Source organism: Gouania willdenowi, chromosome 6 (assembly GCF_900634775.1).
Source record: "Gouania willdenowi chromosome 6, fGouWil2.1, whole genome shotgun sequence".
NCBI lineage: Eukaryota > Metazoa > Chordata > Actinopteri > Blenniiformes > Gobiesocidae > Gouania > Gouania willdenowi.
Window position 1 is genome coordinate 53,550,901 of NC_041049.1, and position 13,347 is coordinate 53,564,247.

At 37.4% G+C, this 13,347-nt stretch overlaps 1 protein-coding gene and 1 pseudogene across 3 annotated transcripts in view; both read left to right on the plus strand.

The window, feature by feature from the left end:
* The window catches only part of LOC114464854 (cytochrome P450 2F2-like), a 13,917-nt gene continuing 570 nt past the window's right edge, over positions 1-13,347 (plus strand). The window contains exons 1-11 of one of the 3 annotated variants that reach the window (XM_028449477.1): positions 1-219; positions 2,603-2,765; positions 2,934-3,086; positions 3,187-3,347; positions 3,491-3,559; positions 3,641-3,745; positions 3,820-3,955; positions 8,350-8,435; positions 8,536-8,637; positions 8,704-8,845; positions 8,921-11,023. In XM_028449477.1, the coding sequence (XP_028305278.1) occupies positions 58-219; positions 2,603-2,765; positions 2,934-3,086; positions 3,187-3,347; positions 3,491-3,559; positions 3,641-3,745; positions 3,820-3,955; positions 8,350-8,435; positions 8,536-8,637; positions 8,704-8,845; positions 8,921-9,108 (1,467 nt within the window). In that variant the 5' untranslated portion in view covers positions 1-57 and the 3' untranslated portion in view covers positions 9,109-11,023. Of the gene's footprint in view, positions 220-2,602; positions 2,766-2,933; positions 3,087-3,186; positions 3,348-3,490; positions 3,560-3,640; positions 3,746-3,819; positions 3,956-6,815; positions 6,950-7,033; positions 7,363-8,349; positions 8,436-8,535; positions 8,638-8,703; positions 8,846-8,920; positions 11,024-13,347 lie in introns of those variants that run through there. The other 2 variants (XM_028449478.1, XM_028449479.1) reach the window with 2 other exon arrangements.
* The window catches only part of LOC114464262 (cytochrome P450 2C20-like), a 23,716-nt pseudogene continuing 21,534 nt past the window's right edge, over positions 11,166-13,347 (plus strand).

The window sequence follows — 13,347 nt, forward strand, 5'->3', positions numbered from 1 at the left end:
CATGTACATTCTGAGTTGCACCTCAAGCCTGTTCATTCCACCTCAGCTTGTGCAAGCATGTTTTTTTCAATTCTGCTCTTTTGGATTTGCATCTGTTTTATCATCTTTCAACTCAAACCTAAAAGGCCAAAGAACTTTCCGCCGGGACCCCCAACTTTTCCCATTCTGGGCAATCTTCTGAGCTTGAGCCTAGAGAATCCATTGGGTGACTTTGAGAGGGTAAAGACAATTCTCTGATGATATAAGTGTATGATTGTCTTTATGTTGCATAATTGCTTGGTTTGTTAAATAATGTGATTGTTGAAACAGGTGTATACTTATGGAACTTACATTGCCAAAATATCTGTTCAGCTCTCTCAAAGTTTCCCCAACTCAGCAGCAGCAGACACGTTAGCATTCCCTCCTCTTTTTTCTTCAATGAGGAGTAATGACGTAAAACAATGAAAAACCTGCTTAATTTGCTGGATTTATATATATATATATATATTTACAGAGACAGACAAAATCATTTATAAGTAATGTATTTATTAAAAAAATAAATACATACAATGCATTTGACAAAAACAGCAGGATTTTAGGCGCGAGGCCCCCTAGTGGCGTGAGACCCTGTTCGCACAGTTCGCACAGTCCATGCGACGGCTCTGCCAGTATGATACAGTGACACCTGTGCAATGAGTCATATGTGAAATTTAAATATTCTACACAGCAAATCCAGCATGCCCAAATTAACACTGTCAGATTTGATTTCAACACTTTTAAAGTATCTATATGGGTCCACACCAGACTGTTAATTTAACTCTTTTTGGAGAGTTGGTACCTTAACTCTAATTAAGTGTCAAATACTAAATATGTCTGGAGTTAATAGTTTAACACTTAGTAACACTAACTCAGTGTTAGAGTCTAAATAGTAACTCTCCAATAGTTTTTTTTATTTTAAGTACATAAGAGTTATTTGTAAATAATACTTTTTTTTTTCAATACATTATGCAAGGCAATTTTATACTCAAAAGTAAGTAAGTAAATAACATTTATTTATATAGTGCTTTTCGCTGATAAAAATCACAAAGTGCTTTACAATAGCAGAGAACAGAACTTGTTTGTTAAAATTGTGCTCTTTTAATCAACGCACACAGACAATAGTTAGTGCCAAAATAAATACAAAACATCAACCTTTTTTATTTTTACCTAAACCGTGTGCACAAAGCTCTGAAGAGATCTAAATGTTAACGTAGAACCCAATCAGAACATCTGTCTTCAAGGCATAACTGTATGTCAACCTTTCACGATCTGAAAATTGCTTTAGGTGTACAGTAGTCAGTCGCTGTTTCGCGGATTTTTTTACAGTGCAATTTTGGATGCATTTTTTACAGTGTATGAACGTGTATTGTGTTCTGCATCCTGATTGGCTAATGCTGCGTTAACCCACCAGCGACACATCCAACTTGCATCTGATGAATTATGACCTTTCTTTAAGGTTTACTTTGTAATTCAGCCAGCCAATTAGGCCCATTGTATACCTTGAACAGATACATAAATATTAAATGATTTATTAACAATGAAAATGCATTAGTTTTTTATATAGCGCCTTCAAGCGCTTTACAGTGATGTGCATGTAATCTTGTATTTGGCGGTATGGGTCTGTTCTGGGGCCTCCTTGCTCTTTCCTCGTGATAACCTGGAAAGTCAGAGGTAGGGAGAACACTTTTTCCTGACCTTCCATGAGCCCTAGCTAAAGGCTAAAGGAAGGAGAGCGGTTAGCAGAAACCTTAAAGACACCATACAACGCCACACTAGAGCATTTGAAATGCTATGGGTCCTCCTAAGCCATGGAGATGGGGTACTCCTTGTTTTTTTGCCTGTGTGGAAAAGCCCAGGGTTGGGAGAGCACTCCCTTTCCCTCCATGAGCCTTCATGGAATGCCTGAAGCAAGGAGCACGGTCAGCCAGGCCCCTCAAGCGCTAGGCGGCTGGCAGCTGAGCAATATTTTATGTATATGGACTTGTTTATGGGTACTCCTTGCTTCTCCATGCGCCCACGTGGAAAAGCCAAGGGTGGGGACAGTGCTTCCTATCCCTCCATGAGCCTTCATGGAAAGCCTGAAGCAAGAATCGTGGTAAACCGACCGCCCCCAAGACCATATTATGCCGGGCTTGCAGTTAAGCAACATGATCAAAGATTAGAGCCAATAGATACTTATATTCTGAGAAGTTTACATATTGAAATTTTATAGTTCTGCTTCCGTCAGAAAATGTCCAATTGAATGGGTAATTAAATACAGAAATAGGATTTTCAAAAGAGTTTAAACTTGACTTGAGCAACGAGACACTTAAAGGTTGCTTGAAGTTTAGTTATAAATGCCTTCTAGTTTTTGTTTTATATTTCAAAATAAAACCTATTTAACACCAAAAACACAAATTCCATCATTCATTTTAGAAAATACTAAATAATGAAATATTCAATAATTTAGTGTTCCGTGTATATTGTTCTGTCCTGCTTTTTGTGACATTAAACCTGGTTAAACCTGATTTCACTCATTTTACTTTCAACCAAATATATCCATTGTGGGCAATACTGACACCAATGTTGTCTGGTTCTTTTCCAGCTCAGGAAGTCATATGGGAATGTCTACAGTCTTTACCTTGGTCTCAACCCTGCCATAATTATCAATGGGTTGAATGCCATAAAGGAAGCTATTGTCACCAAGGGCCATGATTTTGCTGGACGACCCCAAGACCTGTTTGTAAATCATATCACAGAGAGTAAAGGTAAAAAAACCACATCATCCTATCACAAAAGACATGACACATATATATAATAGTAGAACAGTTTAGAAAAAATCTACAAATGTATTGTATGGAAAAAGAAAGAATGGCTTTTTGGCGAGCTTTCATGCACAGCTCTTGCAGTTGATTTGCTCATTATACCCATTGTAGGTGTGATCCTGGCTGATTATGGACAAAGTTGGAAGGAACATCGGCGCTTTGCTCTGATGACATTGAGGAACTTTGGTATGGGGAAGAACTCAATGGAAAACAGAATTCATGGAGAGATCAAGTTCATCATCAAAAGCCTGGAAAGGAGCATTGGTATGTTCTCTTGGGGTTTGCATCAGTAGATCGAGAACAGTTGTAATGGGTCTGATTTGTTCCTTTGCATTTCATCACAGTAGTTTTCTGTCTTTTGCAGGGGACACACTCAGTCCTCAAGTCATGTTTCACAATGCATCCTCCAACATCATCTGCCAGGTTCTTTTTGGCACACGCTTTGATTATGACGATACGTTCATCAAGACTGTGGTTCAGTGCTTCACAGAGAATGCTAAGTTAGCTAGCGGGCCGTGGTCTATGGTAAGTTGAAACATCCGTCTGTTTAAAAATAAAGATGAGATTGCTAAAATAACTGCAGCTCTTAAAGGTATACAAAGGTAGATAAGTACTTAAAGCAGGCGATGCTTGCTGAGAGACGGAGTCTCTATCATTTTTCTCTACAGCTGTATGATTCCCTGCCGATAATCCGCAGTCTGCCGCTACCCTTCAAAAAGGCTTTTAAGAATGTTCAGGTAACATCAACACATACTGTGACTTTTAGGACAGCTCATACTACATATTACTAACCCCTATGAATGTTTGCTTTTAAAAAGATTGTTCAGGCTCTCGTACATCCAATATTGGCTGAACACAAAGAAACCAGAGTCCCAGGAGAGCCTCGAGACTTCCTGGATTGTTACCTGGATGAAATGGATAAGGTGTGTGTGTTACATATTTATATATAGAGTTTTTTCAATGCAATTCCCTTTAATTGTATCTCACAACCTTTTAGAGAAAAGATGACTCAAACTTTTCAGAAGACAAACTCATTATGTACAGCCTGGACCTATACTTTGCTGGGACAGACACGACGTCCAACACTTTGCTCACTGGATTTTTCTACCTGATGAATTACCCAGAAATACAAGGTACCACTTAAACTTACTTTAGAGAATAAACTAAGGACTAATATGTATACAAATATATTTTGAACATATTACAATTACATTAGAATGCTATTGTCATTAGTTCACAAGATGTTTTTGGTATATAATCAGGGCTTTAAATAACTTTTTAGATCACCAGCCAGCATGGCTTGTAGATTCTTTTTTTTTTAATTTAAATTTTTCTTAAAGTTACCAGTTACCATGTTTTTTTTAATTTTTTTAAAAATAGTTTTAAATTTAGTTGATTGCAGAAATACATTAAAATGGTAAAAATATTTACATTTAATTTAATAACAATATTGTAACAACGCCTATAAGGTGCAATAAGGAACTTTGGGTGTCGGAGAAGTTAACATACAATGCCTTCCTACTTACCCTAATCCAATTGTATGACCAGCACTGTCCGTGTAAAAAATACTATACTAAAAACAAAAACAGCCAGGATAAACCATGGCTAACCAAGGGCATAGCTAAGGCTTGTAAAAGAAAACAACAACTCTATAGAGTACATTTAAAGCAAAGGACTAAACAAACTGAAGAAAGATATAAAATGTACAAAAATAAGTTAACTCAAATAATAAGATTCAATAAAAAAGCATACTATCACAAATTGCTGGAGCAGAACAAGAGTGATATCCAGGGTACCTGGAAGGTATTGAATGGCATTATCAGGAATGGAAGAAAAAAGGAAGAATATCCAAATTACTTCACAATGAATAATTCAATCATCAGTGAAAAAAAGGAAATTGCTAATGCATTTAACAGTTTTTTTGTCAGTGTTGGGCCGAAGTTAGCCAATGAAATTGTGCTACCAAGCAATGCCAATGAATTTGAAGAAATGAATATTAAAAATAATCTAAACTCACTTTTCATTAAAAGTGTTAGTGAGAGCGAAATCATTGAAATTGTACATTCCTTCAAAACTAAGAGATCAACAGATGGATCTGATATAGATATGGTCCTCGTGAAAGATATCATTGATCTTAATGTTACTCCTTTCATGTATATATGTAATCAGTCTTTCTCAATGGGTATCTTTCCGAGTAAAATGAAAACTGCCAAAGTAATACCTATTTTTAAAAGTGGAGAAAAGCAACAGTTTACCAATTACAGACCGATCTCAATACTCTCGCAGTTTTCAAACATACTGGAAAAGCTATTTGTGAAACGACTTGATAGCTTTGTAGACAAGCATAACCTGTTAAGTGAACATCAGTATGGTTTTAGATCCAATAGGTCCACTTCAATGGCAGTTACGGAACTAGTAGAAAAGATATCAACATCTATTGAGAACAGTGAGTATGCTGTTGGAGTCTTTATTGACCTTAGCAAGGCCTTTGACACAATAGACCATTCATTGCTTTTAAGTAAATTAGAAAGGTATGGTGTCAGGGGCTTAGCACATGATTGGCTAAAAAGTTTTCTAAGTGACCGAAATCAGTATGTAGATATTGATAATATCAACTCAATGGAGGCAAAAATAACCCACGGAGTTCCTCAGGGCTCCGTTTTGGGACCTAAACTATTTATTATGTATATTAATGAAATCAGCGAAGTCCTCAACAAATTACAATGTATTCTATTTGCCGATGATACCAGTTTGTATTGTTCGGGAAAAGATCTTGAGCTGCTTTTGAACACAGTAGGAACTGAACTTAAGATACTTAAAAACTGGTTTGATGTAAATAAACTTTCCATAAATCTGCATAAAACTAAATATATTGTATTTGGAAACAAGGAAGTAAACAAACCATGTCAAATCAAAATTGGGGAGGTAGAAATTGAAAGGGTGTATGTTACAAAGTTTTTGGGAATCAATATTGATAATAAGTTAAATTGGAAAGCACACATAAATACACTAAAGACAAAAATTTCCAAACTTATTGCCATACTGTATAAAATAAAAACCTCTGTGAATCAAATGCATTATATATACTGTACAATTCCCTCATCCTTCCATACCTTAGCTATTGTGTGGAAATATGGGGGAATACCTATAAAACTAATATACAACCCATCTTCTTATTACAAAAGAAAGCAATTAGAGTGATCAGCCATTCAGAATACCTTGCTCCAACAAATCCACTTTTTATTAGATTAAATATCTTAAAATTGCATGATCTTGTTGATGTCTACACAGCAGTTGTGATGTACAAGGCTCACAATCTCATGCTTCCTCACTGTTTACAAAAGATGTTTCAAACTAGAGAATCAAGATATAACCTCAGAGGAACTGATCTGCTACAAAAACCCATGGCGAAGAGTAATACTAAGAGGAGGTGTTTATCAGTCAAAGGAGTTGATCTATGGAACGGTCTACCTATACAACTTAAGGGCTCCAAAACTATTCATGCATTTAAGAAAATGTACAAGTTAAATATTATAGAGAAGTATAGAACACTTGAATGAAACATTAGAAAAGAAGTTGATCGAGGATGCTTAATATAATTTTGATTGTTGAAGTTTAAGTTTTGTGCTTACATGTTACCATCGTTGGTATGAGAGAAACTGTATAATTATGTCATCTTTGGACATACAGTAGTGTTTCAGTTGTAAAAGGGGTTAGGCAAAATAAGTCTAGACTTCAGCCTAAACCCCTTTCGGTCAGGCATCATTTAGCGGTTGATATTCTTAATGTATACATATATTTTTTTTCTTTTTCCTGTCGTGTAATGTGTGGGATCTTTGAATGACCTTAGATCTGGATGTTCACAATGACCGAAGAAATAAACTAACTAACTAACTAACTAACTAACTAACTAACTAACTCCTCACAAACTGTAAAGTGCACATTTTAAAGGTGAACAAATGATAAAGATCATATGTGAAATCTACTCTTCAGAGTCCTCCTCAGAGTTTGTGCTACTCTGCATATGCTCAGTAGCTGCTCGATCTTTGCGTAGGAACTCTGCATGCCAGAGCCCAATGGCATTGCTGGGATCAAAGTTCATGATGTCAGGAGAACCCAGCTGGACAGTAAGGAGGTCAAAGAGTGTCTGACTCTTCAGGCTTGAGCGCCTGTCACTCTTTACCTGCATGACACTAAACCCTTGTTCGCAGTCAGCTGTTGGTGCTGGGATGCTGAGAAGGGCGTCAAAGAGATGGAGGATGTCAGGACACTCATGGCGCAGCATTCTGTTAACAGCAGGCCAGTTCTTACCAAAGGACCCTTTTTGCTGGTACAGTCAAGACTTGAGAAATGTCCATTGATCAGGGATCAAATCAATATCCACTCCAGCAGACAGCAGAAGAGGTTGGAAGTGACGGATGAGCTCATCCACCTCAACATCACCAAAATCTTAAAAGATAAGATGAGATAATCCTTTATTCATCTCACAAATGGAGAAATTTACAGTGTTCCAGCAGCAAAGCAGGATAGCAGAAGGAAAATCACAATTTGCAAAAATGTAATTACATAAAAATATAATAAAATTTTTGTGTGATTTTTCTTCTGCTATCCTGCTTTGCTGCTGGAAGGATGTGTTGGAACAAGGAAACATTTTTACAATATGAAGTTTTAGAGTCCTCCTAAAACATGTGTGCAAAGGTTTGTCAACTGCATTTGAATTGCTTACCTGCACTTGCATCTGCATCTGCATCTGCCCAGGACTTCAGGACACCACTGTTCACTTCTCCAAACCTGGCAGCGATGCACTGGTGAGAGTGAACGAGCTGGTTCTTTGAATTGCATTAGGAGGCTTCAGCTGGATCCCCTAATGTTTCCAAAATCTCACTCAACTTTAGACCCAGGTCTACAGTAGTGCAGAGATATGTATTTATTTTTAAATTATCTATTTATTCATTTTATGACTCATTGTTATAAATATCACACACGCACACACACACACACACACATACACGCACACCACACACACACACCACACACACACACACACACCACACACACACACACAATCTAAATCCAAATCCAAATCAAATATCAGATAAAAAACTTGACTTGTACTTTTGTATGGCAGCCTGAGTGGAGGACATGCAGCTCTGCGGAAAATAGCTCAATCTGGCAACAGTGACTTGTTGCATCGTTTCTTCAGCCTGCCGATTCAAACAGATGCAATGGTATTTGTTTCATTGTTTACCAGCAAAAAAGGCTAGTAACGCAAAGATGTTACCTGCATTTGGCGAGTGGTGTTAATTTAAAGCCTTGTATAAAAAAGTGAAAGGGTAGGAGTCAAAATTTTATTAATTTTTACTTTTATGTCATTTATTTTACATTATTATATATACTGTTTTAAAACTGAAAATAAAAATGGTAAAACCCTCAATGAAAAACATTATTTTGCTCCCTCTCTAATGTTGATTCACTAAATATTTTACAATCTGAATGACTGTGTTTATGTATCAATTTGTCCTGTTAGAAAGATGTCAGCAGGAGATCGACGAAGTGCTTGAGGGGAAGGAATTTGTCTGTTTTGAGGACAGACACAACATGCCGTACATGCAGGTCACTGTTCAAGTGTATAGTAGCCAATTGTTTTTCACAACATCAACTCCTGGAGAGACTCTTTCCATTTAGTCAAAGAGTTACCTCTGTTCTCCAATAGGCTGTGATCCATGAGGTGCAGAGGATTGCCAACACTGTTCCTCTCAGTGTCTTCCACTGCACAATCAAAGACACTGAAATCATGGGATATTCAATTCCTAAAGTAAGAGACAAGTTCGAGAGATTTTGGGTGGATTTTTGATAACTACTGTTCATATATCATCTTCAGGGGACAATGATCATCGAGAACTTGACCTCGCTGCTAAAGGAGGAGGGACAGTGGAAGTTCCCCAAAGAATTTAACCCTGAGAACTTCCTTAACGAGCAGGGAGAGTTCGTCAAACCAGAGGCTTTTATGCCTTTCTCTGCAGGTATGAGAATTCTAAGAATGCACCAAAGGTCTTTTTCAAACATCACAAAACTTGACCTTTTTAACAATGATCCAGGTCCTCGCATGTGTCTGGGAGAAGGTCTGGCTCGTATGGAGCTCCTCCTCATCATGGTGACCCTGCTGAGGAAGTTCAAGTTCATCTGGCCTGAGGATGCAGGAGAGCCGGACTATACCCCTGTTTACGGTGTCACGTTATCTCCCAAACCTTATCGCATAAAGGTTGAACTCAGGTCAACAGAGTAGGGTTGTGTGCCAACTAGTAGTGGAGGTTTGTGGTTGAGGAGCTAATATTGCTAAAAAGATTCCATTACAGGCTAATAAACATGTACATTATACGTCTCAATATGTAAAGGAAACAAAAAGATAAGTTTGAATTGATCTCCATATTTGGTAAAGTTAAGCTTACTTTAATAGAACACCATTTGAATAACAGAATACATCATAAGAAATGTATAGAACTTACATTACCTTTTTTTTCTAATCTTATTATATTCATCAGACACCTCTGTGTGGGGCTTGCACCCGCAAAAAGTATTGAGTAATATACTGCACATAACGTTATAGTTCAATGTATATTGTTTATCATTTATTTATATATACTGTATATATATATAATGTTTAAAGAAAGCCATTCTTGATATATACACAGTTTTAACAAAAAAAAGGGGTTTAATATTTTCTTATTTTTTTAATTATGTGAAAAGTCCTACTACAACTGTAAATAACAATGTGATTTAATCCTATTTACAATGATTTAAAAAAAAACATTTGTTACAATTCCCCTGTGTGCTTTATTTTGGCCCATTGGCCACAAGTTTTTGTGACTTTGCACCACAAAACTTAAGGCGGAAATGGGCGTGGCCTAGGTTAGCTGATTCATTGTTATTCAGGGAATCTATGGTTATGAGAATTTTGAATGTGCAACAGATGATGTGGGTGTCATAGGCCAACACGCATTGACCTTGGTTATAGCGCCACATGCAGGCGGACATATGTGAGTTTCAAACTCCATCAAGGTATTGATACACTGAAGCCTCACATCAAATTTGGTTATCCTATCTTAAACAGTTTCTGAGAAAAGCTGTCCACTTTAACTCAGACGGACGGACACACGGACGGAGCTCAAACCTATATCCCCCTTAATAAAGTAGCTTGCATAATTATTGGCACCCTGACAATTACAAAAAAGTTCAACATGAGCGTGTAACTCAACTTGCAGGTTGGCTCGTGTAAAGAGGACTTTCAGCAAAGATAAGCCTAATGTGCTGAGTCATTGATATGTAGATGAAAGTATGTTGTCCTCAATTTGCTTTATTTACACTTTTACAGTCTACAAAAATAAATTAAAAAAATAATAAAATAAAATAAACAGCTCAACCTGTTCATGACTCTTTCCAATGATAAGGAAAAGAATGGCTATGAGTTGTGCAAATTCATTTAAAAAAATAAAAAACCTTGCACCGTATCCCATAATAATCTTTAACCTGGTTATGCAATCTGCTCCAGTGCTTTGAGTGCATGTGTGAGATTTGACTACTTCATGATTGGTAAGTTGTTTACGAGGACTTAAAACAAGATATCCTCCATTGCTCCACATTCATTGAACAAACACTAGTGTATTTGAACTCAAAATGTTTATTCCACGATTATAGAAATGAAGTTTTATGTGCCTACTGTTTTTAGATTTAGTTTGGATTCTCATGTTTTCTCTTTTTCATCATCTTAAAGCAATAAAGAAAAAAATATTTATTAAAAAAAAAAAAAAAAAAAAAAAATGTATATAGGATTTTATACAGGATCAAATTCGTACGAATGCACAATATCCTGGATGGCTATTGTTCACAAAGTGATAAATTGTAGCTCTGTCACGCCCTCCACCTCTAGCGCCACCTAGGGGTGCTGTTTCCCAGATTTCCTTTTCTGTTTTTCAGTGGGGCTGAGAGTGGCTACTGATTGCTGATGAGTTCCATCTACAGGAGGCAATCAGCAGCCCCATGAAGGCAGCACTCTGGTCCTCAGTCTAGGCCAGATCGTCTGCAACCCAGAGCTACTCAGAACTCCACCCGATTGGCTCCACTGCCTGTTCCTGCTCATCTGCCTGGCTGCCATCCTCACCCTCGACCCCGTCTCCCTGGACCCTCAGTTCTCTAAATAAACAGTTAAGTGTTGTTTGTCATCTGCACCTGAGCTCTTACCCGCCCCGTAACAAGCTCCTTTCCAACAGTCGAATTAAAATGCACCAAAGATCGATAGCAGTTCCAATGCGTGTGGAGGAGATGCAGTAGTGTTGTGATGTCACCATGGACAGCGTGCTGAGGGGGCATGTTGGAAAGGGTAGGAGCTTAGAGACTGCCTATTTCAAGGCATTTGATACAGCCGTGATGCAAGAGCAAATTCATTCAAAGCAGTTTTAATTTACTGCATTTACAGACCAACAAAAGGTTCTATCATCATTGTAGTGTGCTGTAGAATTGTACTATGTGATTGAAAAAAAGCACAGTACCCCCCTTTAATAGATTAGTATTTTACTTTGCAAAATGTAAACTATTACCCATATGTTGTTGTAGTTGTTTGTGGAAGGTCTTAATATAGCATGATTTAGGACCTTTAATGTTTTTCCCTCTTCTGTTTCCCTCTTTTCAGAGGGCTAAAACTCTGGAAAACCGGCGAATTAAGGAAAATAAACCTCAAATACTATGTTGTTGGGGTTCTTAGAACAAATGGAGATTGGTAAAAAACAGCTTGATAGAGGACCTTTAAAGTCGTTTTAAAAGAAAAAAAAAAAATTCTTTGTTTATTTTGTTTTGTACATTATTAAATGTTTGTGCAGCAGACAGAGAAGTCCACCCACCTCCAATTGAACTTCTTTAAATATAATTTTGTGCTTCTATGCACTCACCTCTCCATGTTGAACGAGCAAAATGTTAATTTAAATAGGGCGGTCTCGACCACGTCTATACGTGCAGCTATTGGTGTCGCAATGTTAGTGAATTCACCACTGCAGATGATGAAACAGCGCCTCACAAGGATTTAGGGACGCACCTGGTTTACCACCCTTTATTCCAGATCTTAATGAATCCACCCTCAGAACCTCTGCCAAGTTTAGAGGGGCAAAGTCACCAGCAGGTGGTGCTGTAGAACCAGTGAAACATTCACATTATGCTCCAAAACTTCTTCTGGATACTGTATCCACAATACCTGCCATATAATCTCCAAAATCCAACTCGCTCTTCATTTTGTCATTGTCTATCAGCTCAACAAATTTATTTTAAATCCCTTTAGAACTTTTTGAAATATCCTGCTAAAAAAAAAATCCAGATTAAAAGACAAATATACGGACGGATGGACAGATACATGTCAATGAAAACTATACCTCTCCTTGGCAGTGGTAACAGCAACAAAAAATGTCTGCTTGAACGAGGGCTTGATATAAATAGCGCTTTCATGAGCACCAAAGTAGTGCCAAAGCACTTTACAATATCAGCAACATTTACCTATTTACACACTGAGGGGACCGAAAGCCAGGATTTAGCGCAGGGGTCACCACCATGGTGCCTGAGAGTTCCAAGTAGCTCACATGGACCATGTGAGGTGCCCTCAGGAGCTCTAGTCACCAAGGACCTCCATCTAAAATCTAATTTACTTTCCAGGATTTCAACTCACAAAGATAAATACAGATGACAAATGTAAATGGTAAATGGACTTGATTTTATATAGCGCTTTATCACCACACTGAAGCAGTCTCAAAGCGCTTTACATATCAGCACATTCACCCAATCACTCTCACATTCACACACCAGTGGGACAGGACTGCCATGCAAGGCACTCGTCGACCACTGGGAGCAACTTAGGGTTCAGTGTCTTGCCCAAGGACACTTCGACACATAGTCAGGTACTGGGATCGAACCCCCAACCTCTCGATCAGAAGACGACCCACTACCACCTGACCCACGGTCAATACTTTGTAGAATTGAATAATGCTGACAAGGTTTTTATATTAAATTAACTATCTTTAAATGTTTATTTCACTAAAAATTGGGGCAATTGTTTTTAATGTAAGTGTTGCAGAGATTTGGTGTATGGTCAGTGGTTATGTTGTTATATATGATATATTTTCAAAAACGCAAGGTGGATTTTTGTAAAATATGACATGATTGTAAAATTCTACGTTTCACGATTAGTTAAAAGTTGTTTGTTAGTGGCTAGTAAAATAGGAACATGATTTTCTATGAATCAAACAATTGCATAAATTAGGAGAAATAAAGGGTTTAATTTTGAAACCTCAACATTCCCTACATTTTAAGGTACTGCTAGGATTCCTTATTATCTTACCCTATAATTAAAGTGAAACTGTGAATTTTTAGTATTTAATAAGTGCTTTTCTAACTGGTAGCCTTTCGGACTATACAGTAACTGTGAAGTAGCTCACAGTTTCAGAAAGGTTGGTGACCACTGGTTTAGTGTATTGCTCAAGGACACTTC